At 40.7% G+C, this 15,460-nt stretch overlaps 1 protein-coding gene across 3 annotated transcripts in view; it reads left to right on the forward strand.

The window, feature by feature from the left end:
* The window catches only part of ITPR2 (inositol 1,4,5-trisphosphate receptor type 2), a 240,651-nt gene that overhangs the window by 165,218 nt on the left and 59,973 nt on the right, over window positions 1–15,460 (forward strand). For 2 of the 3 annotated variants that reach the window (XM_057370513.1, XM_057370514.1), the window contains 7 exons: window positions 1,078–1,265; window positions 2,334–2,517; window positions 3,097–3,353; window positions 4,334–4,534; window positions 6,475–6,585; window positions 11,362–11,457; window positions 12,601–12,720. In XM_057370513.1, coding sequence (XP_057226496.1) covers window positions 1,078–1,265; window positions 2,334–2,517; window positions 3,097–3,353; window positions 4,334–4,534; window positions 6,475–6,585; window positions 11,362–11,457; window positions 12,601–12,720 — 1,157 coding nt within the window. The remainder of the gene's footprint in view (window positions 1–1,077; window positions 1,266–2,333; window positions 2,518–3,096; window positions 3,354–4,333; window positions 4,535–6,474; window positions 6,586–11,361; window positions 11,458–12,600; window positions 12,721–15,460) is intronic. The other variant, XM_057370515.1, reaches the window with a different exon arrangement.

A 15,460-nucleotide genomic window follows, 5' to 3' on the forward strand; every position in this document is an offset into this window, starting at 1 on the left:
AAAGCTTCTCCCAGAAAAACAGGTTAGACAACAGAGCGCATGTTCCTGAGAGGTTTTGTGTCATTCTGCTGTAGAAGCCACGGGAAGTTAGTGTAGGGTGGTTTCTAGGAAAACCCATAATAATGGATGTCATAGGGAATGAGGCAGGAGCTAGGTATAGAGCCAGGTCAGAACTGCATTTTGCATTTTCAGTGGTCATTGAAGACATGCCCAGATTTGTCAGCTTTCCCAGATGTTACCCAGATGTTCCTCCTTAGCTATTTCAATATAGACACTGGAAATATGTAGTCTTAATATCCTATATGCCAGATTTTGCACCCTACAAACAAGAGACTGAAGATTCACCATTTTTTTAGTTCTCTCTAAAAAGTATGTRTGTATGGCTTCATCACAAAGTCTGAACCATTTTAATCAGTTTAATCAAAGTAGTACTGGCTGATTAAAGCAGTCCTTATTTTTACTAATGAAGTAGATGCAGTTGCATCTTTATGGAAGTAAGTATAGCAGGAAAGATGATAATCTGTGATAATAAAAGATGGTTGATTTAATGAGCTAATACAATTTAGCAAAATTTCCTCAGCCTACACCTTTAATTTGGATTAACTGGAGTCTGTGTTCTTGAAGGTCATCGCGATGTTGATGATCTGGGGGCTGGCAAAAGCATTTGGCCGGAAGGTCAAACCCATAACCAGGTCACCATTTTGGTATAGATTAGGCCTGAGATTGAAGAGCAGATTTAAAAGTGGCTTCAGAGCACTGACCCTACTCACAGTTTAGTGTATGCAGCAGTGGAATTAAAAAAAGTGTTCATTGAACAAATCAGTGTCATTTCTACTTATTTATTGTCTGAATATCATGACAGAACAATGGCTTGGAGATTTGTTTTATTTCTTATTCTTAGAGCACAACATTGCAGTTTCATACAAAAATCTTCCTTTTATCAAAGGGAATTTTGCCTAAAACAGATTTTCAAAATTAAATTTATTATGTTGCTATTGTGTGCTTTATCACTTCTAATAGATTCCTTTCCACATATGTTTGTGAAGCAAGCATGAATGATATTTATCTAATTTTCAGGTGGATTTTCAGGACAAGATGCAGATAAGTCTGGGGTGACCATGTTTGATATCCAGTGCCTCCTGGACAAAGAAGGGGCTTCAGAACTGGTCATAGATGTGATAGTGAACACCAGAAATGACAGGATTTTCTCAGAAGGCATTCTGCTGGGTATTGCCTTGCTCGAAGGTGGAAATACGCAAACACAGGTACTTATTTAATGTGCTTATTCACATATTGATTCTCAGATGCATGTGGTCTGGAGACAAATAAAGAGAACCTTTTTGCTGTGAGTTCTGTGAAAAGTTTGTCGCTGTAAAATGTATCCCTGTAATACAAATGTAAATATGCACTATTACTATGCAGTMGCTCATAGTGGAGACTTCAGTAGAAGAAAATGTTTTTCAGCTGTCCCTTTCTGTGTAGCACTGTACTTCTTTTAATTTGGTCATTGCCATGTGGGTATTATCCCCAGTTATTTTATGCCACTCTTTGTAAAAATAAAATATTATAATACAAGTTTATAATAACAAATTATTTTCTGGAAACCTTCAGAGACATTTATCATATCTCCAAGGAGCAAAAGACTGGTCATTTGAGAACACCAGTGTCTCAGTCCATAGAAAATATGTGCTTTAAACTATGGATTCCAGTTTTTCTGTGAATTATATCCTTCTCACCCAGATTTAGCCAAATCAAATAGTTGAGGAAAGAGAGGTAAAGTTGAGGTACGAGAGGGAAGGCTGGGAGAACTGGGATTGTTTGTAAACTATTGCAAGTGGTACTCAGCCTGCCTGACAATTATACTAAGGGACTGGAATTAAGCTAAAATATTATTTAATATTAAACTTTGTCTGTAGCACAAAAAAATKAATATAATCCAAGCTGTAATATTAYATATTAGATGTTCCATGCTTCCTCTTGTTGTTACATARTAAGTTACTTTTCACTRTTGTTTGTAGTTGGAATATTATGACTGTAGTAAGCCTGAGTAATGGAGRGCGTCACAAAGTAATTCAACTTCAAGTATAATATTGTGACATTTAAAAGATTGCAAATAGCACTGTTCAYTATTTTTCCCAAATTTTAAAACATTATCATCAATCTTTGTTACCAGCCTTGTATATCACTTCATGAAAGAACTGGTCAGGCAGTGGCCAACATTTGTTCTGTGTAAGTGAAGTAATTATTCATCATTTGTTTCAGCAAAAAGAAACAGTGTATTTTTGTATTTCTTCTTCCTTAGAAGACTGATATCTAAAGAATTTTTTTTGCAGTATTCGACTTACCAGCAACTAAAGGAGCAGAAAAAGTCAGAAAGGTTCTTTAAAGTGCTGTATGATCGCATGAAAGCTGCTCAGCAGGAGATACGATCCACAGTGACAGTGAACACTATTGATTTGGGGAGCAAAAAGAAAGAGGATGACAGTGACCTAACCATATCTGTTCCCAAAAAGAGAGGTAAGGAGGCAYCCCTGTGAAAGAGGGGAGAAGTGCATTATGTTGACACTTCATGGGCCCTACCACTGTTGTGGAGTTGATCAATCTACTTTAATATTAATCATTGCTATTTTGCATCTTTTGCCTCTTTTTCTCTGAATTATAGTCCATCTCAGGTTGGCTACAAGGAATTAGCTTTGATGAAATTGGTGAAACTCTGCCAGTTTTCATAAATAAAAGATACAGAACCATGTTTTCAGAGGARCACAAGCAGAGGCTGCTGCTAATGGGGCTATTTCACAAGAGCAAGCGCAGGAACTGATTTCCCACGCTGTGGTCTTCCCATTGTTCTCATCATTTATTGTATATGGGAGAGAAATAGTAGGGCGTTTTGTGTTAATGYTCTGTTTCACTCTGGTTTGTGGTTTATTTGGAACATGCATGAATGTTGCTTTGATATTCTTTGTGACTTGCCTAGAGGTCTTCAAAAAGTTAGGCACCAACAAAGAAAAAGTTGCATTCATTATTGTTGTTTCCTTATTGTTTAATCAAATGGGGAGAAAGACTTTCAAAAATKAAGGAGAATTATCTTATTTTCAGTTAAGGATTCAACCCTGCATCTGAAAGAGGGTATGAAAGGACAGTTAACAGAAGCATCTTCTGCAACCTCCAAGGCTTACTCTGTGTACAGAAGAGAAATGGACCCAGAAATAGATCTGATGGGCTCAGGAGCAGATGCTGCAAATGCAGAAGAGAAATCCCCAGAAGAAACAATCATGAGCCCTGCCATTGCAATCATGCAGCCAATATTGAGATTTCTTCAGCTGCTGTGTGAGAACCAYAACCGAGAGCTCCAGGTAAAGTGTTTTGAGCTGAGCTTTTATAGGGTTGTTATTAGAGGGGCTGAAGCTTCATAAGGGAAAGAACCCCACACCTTTGCCTGGCTCCTGTTACAGAATAGAGGTGTCTAAAATGTTTTTTTCATCCAAGGGATAAAATAACCCTTTTCAAGAACCATTTGGGTGCTGTGGTGGAGCATGTTTTTATGTCCTCAGAATTGCTTGAGGATCTCAGCACAGCCATATGGAGCTGAGAAGGATCTAAATGTCTCTGTAAGTGAGGTTCCTGTGCACAAATGTTGGATCACTTACCGCAGACCTGAAGTTTCTGGGCAGTGTTTCTGTCACGAAGTTTCTGGGCAGTGTTTCTGTCACGAAGTTTCTGGGCAGTGTTTGGGTGCTGCTCTTTTCCCAAGGTGTTATGATTGTAGGCTTTAAGATGTTATGTGTATCCCTGCTGTCAGGTCTTTTGGTAGAAATTACTGTCCCCATAGCAACCTTTACAAAGTGTATTTTCTGCAAACATACCTCAGTGTTGTGGCCAGGAGCCTCCCTTCAAGGAATGGTTGGGGTTTGAGCTGAGCTGCTGTTCTGCCAAGGACCAACCATAATGAGCCACCAGACCTGCTCAGCTGTGGGGCARTGAACTTCCAAGAGAAGGGCTGTGATAGGTGGATGGGAGCAGGACAGTTAAAAGACATTTAAGGCCCGTGCAGAGGTTTGCCAAGTTCACTTTCCCAAATCCTCCTTGCTCTATGATTTAATCAGATAATAGTTCTCAACTACTGCATTAAGGCCTAACATATTCTCTGGAGTAGTGCAGTGTACTTCAGTACCTGAGACACAGTGGTCATATGGTCATAAATTGTACCCTTCTATGTTTTCTTGAAAAAAAGACTTTGTTTGCCTTGACCTTTTTTTTTTTTTTTTTTTTTTTTTTTTTTTTTTTTTTTTTTTTTTTTTCTAATGTATGTGTGTTCCTTTTCTCCATCCACCAGAACTTTTTAAGACATCAAAACAATAAAACAAATTACAACCTCGTTTGTGAGACCCTTCAGTTTCTGGACTGCATCTGTGGCAGCACCACAGGTGGGCTGGGCTTACTGGGGCTTTACATCAATGAGAGGAACGTGGCTCTTGTCAACCAGACACTGGAAAGCTTGACAGAATATTGCCAGGGCCCGTGCCATGAAAACCAGGTAGGGCTCCAATAAGCTCTGGGTGCAGAGGACTGTATCTGCAGAGGACTCTATCTTCTCACAAACCTTTCGGTATTCCTAATTCCTGAATATTAATTTACTTGTAGCTGCTATGACTAGATTTAACATGCTTCAAGCTTTCGTAAGTCCTAAGTGACCTTTTTAAGTCAGAACTCAAAACAGACACTTCCTGTGGTACCTCTTCTTCCTCTGAGGGTTTGCAGTCCTTCTGAAGAGAGTTTAATGTTTTAAATTGGTGTGTCCATGGCTTAAACCTCACTTTGTGAGCCTGGTTTGGAGTCACAGTTTTGGAAGTGCATTGCAAACACAGACTTGTGTTCCTCCTTTTCATACATTTTGCCCTTGCTGGTGTTTATACACATTGCTAATATTTTCTTTCCTTATTTCACTTAACTGCCACAAAGTTTGGCTTGCYATCCTGCTATAGCACCTAGCAGCATCTTTGGTTATGACATCACTAGTGAAATGGATGAGATTGAAGACCATGTTTCTGATCTGTGCTTTGCCCTCTGCAGTCTTTTGAAATCACAAAGATGTGACTTTTGGTAAAATGTCTTTAGTGCCRTGCTGAAGAAGTATAGAAAGGTAAAGGATGTAGTTAAAGGGTGCATTATTTGATGTGAAGAGAACTGCAGTAAAGTTGTGTGCAGGTGAAACTGCAGAATTTTTACTATGGATTAGCAGTGGGAAAATTGTAGAGAGCAAAATTACGGAAGCAATCTGTTCTTTGTGCTAGAAACAGTTGATAAGAAATATATGCAACATTAATGGTTCTTCGTTAACGTGCACCAATGAAATATAAAGTGCCATTRTTACCATTGCTGGTAATCAGCTGCCTTTACTTAATATTTTAAAAACAAACAAAAAGCTTTTAGTGGACTAAATTTTGAACAATCATATTCAGTCAATTTATGAATTGGAAAAATGACTGTTAAAAATGTATAGTTACAGGACTGGAGTTGAAAAGAAATGTTACAAGTTAATGTGTTCTCCAACAAATTTACGTGAGAAGCACTGGAGGAACACTGATATGGAAGGGAAGATGAATTACACTTTATTACTTAGACCTACCTGCTGTGAAGTCACTCAGGATTTGAGTTACACTTGTTTACAACAACTGCAAGTCTAATTCAATGTATTTCAGGTGCAAATGCTCCACGCTCTCATTTTCTTTTTTTCCCCTCTCTCTGTCTTTCTGGAAAACTTTTCCTTTCCTATTGTCCTATAAACCTGCCAAAAGAAGAAGTGCCACAGGCTTTTGTATAACTGACTCCTATGCACAAGGCCTAGAAGGTCCAGAACTCGATCTGCAAAGGCATTGGGGAAGTACAACTGGTCATAAATACAGCTTTGAATTCCATATCCAGAAATCTTCTTCTGTACAGGACACATCCAGATGCATGAGAGAACCTTGATGTTCACAAGCACTTTGTGCTATAACAGCAATATTAATGCTGGCTGCTGAGGGCAAATGAAGAATTTGAGCGTGCAAATTCGATTGTGCCTGCAGAGGAGCAAGGCTTTTATGTCTGAGGCTGGCATGTGCTCAGCTGAATCTGGCAGTGCTCCTGAGCAGTGCTGTCTGTAACTTGTACCGCTTGGTGCCAAGCCCTGCRGGGTTCACTGGGAGCAGATTTTAGCTTGCACCACCTTTTTTCCAGTTGGGTATTTCACTACTGGCAGTGTTTGGGTTAGTTCTGTACCACACAAGTTTTCCCCAGCACTTCTTGTGGCATGTTTTTAGGCTGTTCTGCTTTGGCTGAAAGGTTCATTGCTGTTGCAAAGTCTTTATTAGTTCTGGGAATTTGCTGATGTGCATATTCTCTCCCTCCCTCTGGCTGTCTATCTCCCTCGTTTTCCCACTCYTTCCCTCCTTCTCTCCTGCCCCTGTCCCATTCTCCTCTCTTCTTATTTTGCAGACATGCATAGCCACCCATGAGTCTAATGGGATTGATATTATAATTGCTCTCATCTTGAATGATATAAACCCTCTTGGCAAATACTGCATGGACTTGGTGCTTCAGCTCAAGGTAYGGTATATGTGAATTTGTTTATTTGAATTTGGGTAACAATAGAAGACATACCTATGTGGGAGCTCCAGGCAGCCTGGCATTTACTTAATCTTACCATGGTGTAATATACTCAGAAGCCTTTGGAAAAAAAGACCTTGCAAATGAATTCAGCTCAGCTTCTGAATCCTTATCAGACCCTCTGCCACAGGCCTTTTGACCCACTGCTGTGTTTGGGAGGATGCCCTCAGTTTTTTTTAAAAAATCCTATCAAGCAGGCATGACATAGCTGGCATGAAAAGTCTGTATTGTGGATATAAAATCTCTCAAGACTGATAAAGAGCCACGCTGTGCAGGCATCCAACAGGTCAGGCATTCCCTGTGTATACTGAACTCTTAAAAATTACTTGAGAAGGAAATGTTGTGAAAAAGAATAATACATCAGATGACCTGCAATGTCAAATAAAGTTGAAAACAAAGTTCAAGTAAATAGTATTTTATTTCCCTTCTCAGTGTCCTCTGAGGAGAAACAYGAAGTGTAGAGTGTGAGGGCAAAGACTAGAGTGGGAGAGCTTGTAATGTAATTTTGTTCTGTATTCTGGGCAGAGTTRGACAGGCTTGTAGGTGAGTTTCTCATGCCTGTGTGCCACTGCATGCAGAGGGGAGCTCTGCAGCTGTGCTGTCTGCCAAGTAGGGTAGAATCTGTTCAGGAGGAGCCCTGGGTAATTTCTTTTTTTTGCCTCCCAAATTAAGTATTTCCATTGCAGATGGTCTGTTTCCTCCCCAAACCAGCAAATACTTTGTGGTAGCTGCATTGCATGATATTGGCAACGTTTACACGTGTCTAATAAAATAATTAATATAGCTATATATCATGTACAATGAAACATCGAATAAACAGTGCTTTACATGTGATTTTAATAACTGTAATTACATTTTTGAATGGCAATGTAATTCAGGCCCCCCTCTAGCAAAACACTTAGACAGACATTTAACTTTGAACATGCAGACAGTTCTTTTGATGTCCAGATTTCAGTCTCTGTAAAGATGTAGCTGTGTTCACTCCAGTGCCATTTTGATTTGCCATTGTCATGAAACGAGCAAATGCTTGTAGAACAACTTTTCTGTGTAGTAACAAAAAATGGAGTTTAGAGACATCTCTGCGAGGACCGATGTGACCCTGTTCACAGGAGGCTGTCTTTGCTCAGACTTACTTAAAAATTGTGGTGAATGATAGCAGAGGTTCCAACTACAGAAATTATTCCGATTTTGCACAACCACAGTAATTTATTTTATCAGGGTTGTCTTGAGGTAACCTTGTCCAACCCCCAGCTCCAGCAGTGTCAGCTAGAGCAGGTTTCCCAGGCCATGTCCAGATGAATACCTCCAMAGCTGGAGACTCCACAACCATTTTGGGCAACCTCTTCCACTGTTTGGTCCCTCTCACAGTATAAAATTATATCTGTGTTTCGACAGAATTTCATGGATATCTTATTTGATCTCTTGCCCTCTGACTGGACACTGCTGAGAGGGGTCTGGCACCCTCCTCTACATTTCCTCCCACCAGCTATTTCTGCACGTTGATGAGATCCATCAAAGCCATCTGTTTCCCAGCTGAACAGTCACAACTTTCAGTGGCTCCTTATATGAAAAMTGTTCCATTCCCTTCATCACCTTCATGTCTTTTGCCTCATTCCATTAAGTCAGTATCATTCTTATACTGAGGAGCTTGGAACTGGACACATTGCTCGGCCAGGTCTCATCTCAAGAACTGGATCCAAATTAAGAAGCTGCTGGTTTTGATTTTGAGTGGCAACACATTGAAATAATAAAGCACTGAGTTTACCGAGTCACGTTTAACATTGACACTCTGTCAGTGTTCATGGRCAACTCTGAAGCTGCAAATCACCATTTCTTTCAGTCAAAATGCAAGTATATAGACCCATACATTTACACTTACAAACAAGCCTAGACACTGCTTTAAGGGAACATTGTATGTGGAACTTACACCCCCAACCAAAGGAAAGGCAATGCAGAATTGTTTTTCCCATGCCATCTTAGTTTAGCTTGTTTTGCACATAGTTTTTGATGTGGTATTTAATTACATCTCCATGGATTATATTTTCCAGTGGACTCCTGAGTCATTTAGTGAGCAGAGCAGACCGCGTTCGCTGAGTGCACAGATGGCCAGTGTTCTATTCTGCCTCCTTTTATTTTGAGTGTGACCTTGTGCCTTCCTTTGTGACTGGTGTGTAAGCCCTGGCACACAGTGAGACCTCAATACCTGCCACATCTGCACAGGGTGAAGAGACATTGTCAGTCTAAGGGTAGAGAGAGTCCAGTTCAGTGTCTTCTTGTTCTTTCTCATAGCTATATCCAGTTGCTTCACTCATTAATTTATTTTTCTGAAATTTTTGTGAGGAGATGAGGTGGGAATGCAGGTAAAAGTGAAAGAMGACCAGAAGTACTTTGGGCTGTCCTGTTTTGTAGCACCTGGAAACTGATTTTTCACARTATTAATGTGTAACTTTGTGCTGCTTTCCAAGTAATGGACTTCTTTTCCTCACTGATATCTGGGATTAAAAATCAGATCCTAGGGTCTYCAAATGTGCAGAAAGTGAGGAATAAATAGTCAAATAACTATCTCAGATGCCTGCTGTAATTCTAGGCCATGGCATGCCACTTTTGCTGAGTTGGTAGCAAGAAGCTGGCTGTTGATGACACAAAGTCSTGCCCAAACTTTACCTTTCCCAGCTTCCTGGAAGCTACAGCAGGCTTCTCTCCATCCCCAGGGTTATCTGCTCTGGGAAATAGCTTCCAAGTCCTCATCACCCATGAGTGAGTAGATTGATGCCTTCCACCTGTTTCTTCTCTTTACTCCTCAAGCTACCTGGGAGCTGTCATGGCCCCTTCCCTCCTCCTCCATTTGAGGTCCTGTCAGTGCTACCACAACTCACTTGGTCACCACTGTAAGGCAAAACTGCAGCAGAAGAGGAAGCATCCTGCTTTTCAGAGCAGCATCCCACTAGGAATCCTCATCGAAATGCTGTCCTYCCCCTCCACCTGTTCTTGTTCACTATGCACATAAAATTTCTGCAGTGTTGGTTGCGGGGTAAGGAGTCTGATTAGATCTTTCCCATAGATGGTCCTGATTTGATTTGGAAGCAAAAGGACAAGGAAATGGCAAAATATGGAGTGCTGTTCTCTTTGAGCCAGTCCCAGTTAGGTCTTCTCATATATTGTTCTTTATCCTTTTCTCATCCCTGTGTTGGCAAGTCCAGGCTTCTCTGTCCTGGACTGTCACTCAACTCTCAGGCTCTTCTCCCAGAAGTTTCTTATTCGCCAGTTGTGTGCCAGTCTTCATTCTAATCTATTCTCCTTCCATCTACCTTCTGTCTCATCCCTCAGTCCTCCAGTCAGAGGTGTTTAAAGCCCAGTTTAACACAGCCTGCTTTGAGCTGGGGTTGGACTGCTGAAACCATAGTCCGGAGGGGAGCCTTTAGTAGTGGTTTCATGATCCAGCCAGCACAGTTCTGTGATTCTGTGCACACTGTGTGGGCTTTTAGCTATAAAATTAGTGTGTTTCTGCTTTATAGTGCTCAAATTGTAATTTATAAAATGCTTCTGAGCTGGACGTGTTTAGCTGGGATACAACAACTCGTGATTGTTCTGTTGGCCTCTAGTGCTCTTTATTTTCAGCTCTACTATCAAAACTTGGGGATACAAAGGCAGCTAAAACAGAAGTTTCTTGAACATGTAGAGAATAACATCTTTCTTTTCACCCCAAAAAAGCACCTTTCTTTTCACCCCAAAAGCAGCTGAACCCTTTTCCTCTGAAACTRCCCATGCCAATTGTCTGAGGCACACCCTCACTGGAGAAATTTCAGTTGGAATTGCTGATACTGGCAATATCAGCAATATCAGCTGAGAATGAGGTTGTGGGGTGGGTTGGGAGTTTTCCTGGCYGCTGCCTGTTCTTTGGGACTGCCTCCTGCTTCCAGGTGTTTGGACAGCTCAATCTAACGGGATGATGAAGGGATGCTGTGGCAGGTCAACCAAGGCAACTCTGCTCTGCCAGAAAAGACTCAACCCTCCAAAACCATTCTGCCTGTCCTCTTCACATTGAGTTAATCACAGCAGCTGATTTAACTGGAAGACAGACAGGTCTCTGAAGTCTGAGGCACCACTGGGCTGCTGCTGTTAAAGCTCATGCTGTTTAATCCTTAGGAGAGGTCTTGGAGAAAAGCAGCCAGTTGACAAAGCAAAGGTTGTCTTTATACATTTCCCCAGGAATATTTAGTGGTGAAACAAAATCTCAGGAGCAGTGAAAACAGTTTATTTTACAGCCTTTCAATAATACCCAGTTGGATTTCATAAAAACCAAAGGGGAAGGAAACCTACCTGAATGATAAAACCTTTTGTGTAATAAGTTTTGTAATTCCCTCTGCTGAGTCTTGTTTTAACTGAAAGCCGAGGCAAAAATTGCTAGGTGGGCAATAAGGAAAGGGAATGGAATTTAATTTCTTGTGCACAGTCTGCAGCAAGACTCTGTATTTAAGTAAAATATTTTTTCAGTGTTTAAAATTTTTCTTCCAATATAGTGTGCAGAGTTACTGTAACAGTATGTTGACATTAAAAAAACTCTATTAAATATGTCAGTAAAATAAAAGATGCAAGTAGTTGAAAATCTTATCCACTAAAAGAGTGGTCCTCATAATCTCAACTAAAACAAATGCAAGGGTCATTAATCCATGAAAGAGATTGAAAATTTGCATTAATTTGGTTTTGTATCTGTAGAACAATGCCTCCAAGCTTTTGCTGGCTATTATGGAAAGCAGGCAAGACAGCGAGAATGCGGAAAGAATCCTTTTCAACATGAGACCAAGAGAACTGGTGAGAAAACTTGTGAATATTCATAAATCTTTTGGCCGAAAAAATCTGTCATTAAAACATTTTTAAAATGATCTGCATCTAAGCTGAAAAGTGTTGGCAGCGTATGGTGGCACAATGTATCAGGATAGTACTAATTCACAAAAAGTACTTTAAAAAGATCAAGCATGCATGATTTCAGTCTTTACGACTTCATTATTTTTATCCATTCCAAGCACTTTTCTGTAATTGTTTCCTAACTAAATTATCATACTCTGGTAGACTGTCTTCAAGTGCAGTTTGTCAGGGGCTGGCAAATTAAGCTTGTACAGTTTGTGAAGCAGTGCTAACAGAAATGTGTGTGTAGGCACTGAATATATTTAATATATATGTGCGTTATCTATTTATGCCTCATGAACAAAGACAGCTCCAAACAGATGTTGCTGTGTTTTGGAGCAACCCTGATGTTTGTGGAAGTCTCCAGGAACTTTAAATGGATTGAAAATCTGGAGTTGTTTCCAATGCAAGTGACAGTGTAACAACAGAGACTGAGAGATCTGGGAATTCTTGAGGAATTTTGGGGAGGTATCTGAGGGCATCCTGCCTTCAGGCAGAGCCCAGTGCCTGCTGGTTTCAGGGAATCATCACAAAGGAAACATCTCAGCAGGCTGAGGCCATCCCTAGGGTACAACTGCAGGATCAGGCCTTCTGTGGGGAACCCCATGTTGGTCCTGTAGAAGGCTTTAAATATTTGGAATTTCCACAGCACTCTGCCCAGATCCTCCTTATCTTTTGATTTAGGGATGTATTTTTTCCTGTGAAATTGTGTTTCTGCCTGCTCTGGCCAGAGGAAGATCATGGCTGCACTACCTGCCATATCTAGACCAGTCTTTAGGAGCATTTATGAAAATGCTTGCTCAGAAAGGCTCAGCATTCCTGTTCCTTTCTCATGGTTGCTGATGAAAAATGTAGCGGTTTGGAGCTTCATAAATCCTTCAAGCTTGTCTTTATTCAGAACGTGTTTCTCAGGCTGCTCGCTCTTCTTGCAGAACCGCAGGGCACCCATCCAGGCTGGAGCTGAACAAAGTGGCTGTGTTCAAACACAGTGTATTTTTTCCCCAAGAACCACATTTATTTCATCTCTTCCTGGCTGGGTTTGTGTTGCAGGTGGATGTGATGAAGAATGCATACAACCAGGGTCTGGAATGTGACCACGAGGAGGAGAATGGAGATGATGGCATCTCCCCAAAAGATGTTGGCCATAATATCTATATTTTGGCACATCAGGTATGTCTTACTTGTTTTGTGACGGCTTCCAGAAAAGCTTTATGTGGTTTACACATTGTCACAGGTGATGCACTTCGGTTGTAAGAGAGAAGTAACAATATGTATATTGATAAAAAACAGAGCTTGATAGCAAATGTGACAGTGGGTTGATAAGATTCAATGGCAAGGCACACTTGATTATTTACTGCATACAGGACAGGCTCAGCCAAAACTGTCAGGGAGACCCTCCTGTTGAGTCATGATGTTCAGGAAGGGCCCCCTTGCATTCTAAACTCCTYCTCAAAGGGGTGTTTAGGTGCARCTGGATCCAGACTTAATYCCAGACTTGCCCAACAGTCTGTGTCTAAAGGATTATATGCACACAGTCAATCCTTTATATMATTTAGCTAAGGTTTGAGAGTTTAGCATGCTATAACCACTTACCAAGAATCTGTTGTGGTAAAGAATCTCTCAGTCTTGAGGAGCAACCTTGAGAGGCATCCCCTGCTCAGATAATTAATTAACAGATCATTCATATAAATTAAATCATAAATTGTGTTACCATTATTGGTATATTTTAAATCGTGCCTTCAGCTGTGATTCCAAGTGAAGTTGATTTCAGAAGATTACTATTATTTTAGATGTATTACTTTGGCAATAAAAATAATTGGGCATTTTCACTGCTTTCTTCTTTTGAATTTTGCTGTTGTGCCCTCAAGCTGTTTCTGATCACTTTCACTTCCCTGGTAAAGGTAGAATGTACACTGAAGGTTTTTATTTAATGGGCTATTTATTCTTCAGAGTAGTTGGTGTCAAAAATAGTTTATCTTTCAATTATGTTCAGAGTATTGAAAAGTTTTTTTGTCATTAAAAGAGTAAGGACCACAAACTTCTTGGTTATATCATAAATTAGTGAATTTGGTATTTCATATAAGGGCCAAATTTAAAAAAAAAAAAAAAGCACATTTCCTAAGGAAGAAGAAATAAATACATGGGCACCAGGAGTGTTCTTCATTACTTATATTTATTAAGTGTTGTTAGGAATTGAATACTTGGTGGAAAAAAGAAAGAAAAGCAATCTATAGTCACAGTAGTATTATGCAATGTTTCTTTCAAGCAGGGAATGCAAAAAAACAGTTACTGGGTTATGCTGGTGTGCTTGCAGCACATTTAAATAAGTAAGTTTTGTTATTATGTTGTTGTTGTGGTTGACCATGTTCTACTCTCTTGCTGTGTGTACATAAGATACCCATCAAAGATTACAGTATTTTTAGAGTGCATCTGCAGCTCCTTACCTTGTAGGACTATTTACTCATTGTCTGAATGCTTACAATGAAAATTAAAATGCCTGACAAATCAAAATGTCGGTATTTTATGTCTTCTGCCTATGGTTTGTGTTAAATTACTCAACAGGATCTGTGACATGGAAAACATGGTTTGGGGCAGTGGAATACAGGCCTAAAGCTSTAATGAAGTGACTGCTGGGGTCATTTTGCACAGCAGGTCACTCCCATGAGTACATGGCTAGCTGAGGTGTAGGTTAAGCTCTATCCCTAGGTTCATATCCATGGTGATGGGGAGGTCCTGATGCCACTCCACAGCTATTCCTGATCCATAGCTGGCGTTTTGGTTGCATAAGGGTGGATATTTTTACAGCAATTTACTGAGCTCCTTCCTGTTCTGTAAAATTAAATGTCATGATTGGCTCTGTATGCTGTAAAAATATCCATCTTTTAACCAAAGGGGGAAAAAAAAAGATAGTTTTCCTTGCATTTCTGTAACACAGTATGTGCATTTACAATAGCTTTGCACCCATGTCAGGCCCCATATCAAAACAAAGCAATGGAAGGGCAGGCAATTTAGGGCCTTTCTGTGGCCTCTGCTAATGAAAAGCTACAGTTCTTGGCACAGTCCTGCTGATCTTTGACCCCAAACTCTTTCCAAGTGTGCCCTTCTGCTTGTCCTGGGTTGGGCAGGATACAAGGATGGACCCTCCTCARTAAGGCCATTGTTGCTGGGTTCCTTTGCTGGCTTCAGTCTCCAAACACCCCCTGCTTTGCTGTCAAAGTGGCTTTTTGGTGCCTGTGCCTTCCTGGCTTAGCTGACCTGATTTATATAACTTTTCTTTGCTGTCACAGTTAATCTGACTTAACTTTTTTCTACTACTAGTGTGGCTCTTCAGTCACTTTCCTGACACTTCCTGATGACCACTTGCTCTAGTTACAGCTTTTTGGTCCCTCTGCAGTGGCAGAATCAAGACTGAGAGTTCCCCTTTTTGCTGTTCCAACCCTCAAACACAGACAGTTTATTTTGGGGAGCTCTGACTTTCAGTTTTTGTCGTTGCGCTCTTCAGGGTGATGGTGGGTTCTGCATTTTGCCACCGCTACATCCTTCCTTGCCTTTCCTGTGGTTGATTTTACCAGAAGCAAGAGGCATTCTTGTATGTTTGRCCCACAGTGCATAGAAAGTTATGTGTTTGACACAAGCCAGGCTGAGATTTCTGTTGGCAAATCTTCCTTGCAGCCTCCCAGCCYCTGCCCTGAATGCACTCGTACATTGTGCACACACAGAAGCGTGTGGGCACAGCAGCCACTGATCACATGTCTTCCACATGTTTCTCTGTCCTCTCTTATCTTTATTTCTTCATCTTCCTCCTGCCTGCCACGTGCCAAGGCTGTGCTGCTTCCCCTGCACTGACCCCGGGCTGTCTGGACACYGCTGTTCCTCACTTTTCCTGCTCCACATATGAGCAGAGGGGAGA

Source organism: Malurus melanocephalus, unplaced genomic scaffold, assembly GCF_030028575.1.
Source record: "Malurus melanocephalus ecotype Western Australia unplaced genomic scaffold, MMel_1.1 scaffold_128, whole genome shotgun sequence".
NCBI classification, from domain to species: domain Eukaryota; kingdom Metazoa; phylum Chordata; class Aves; order Passeriformes; family Maluridae; genus Malurus; species Malurus melanocephalus.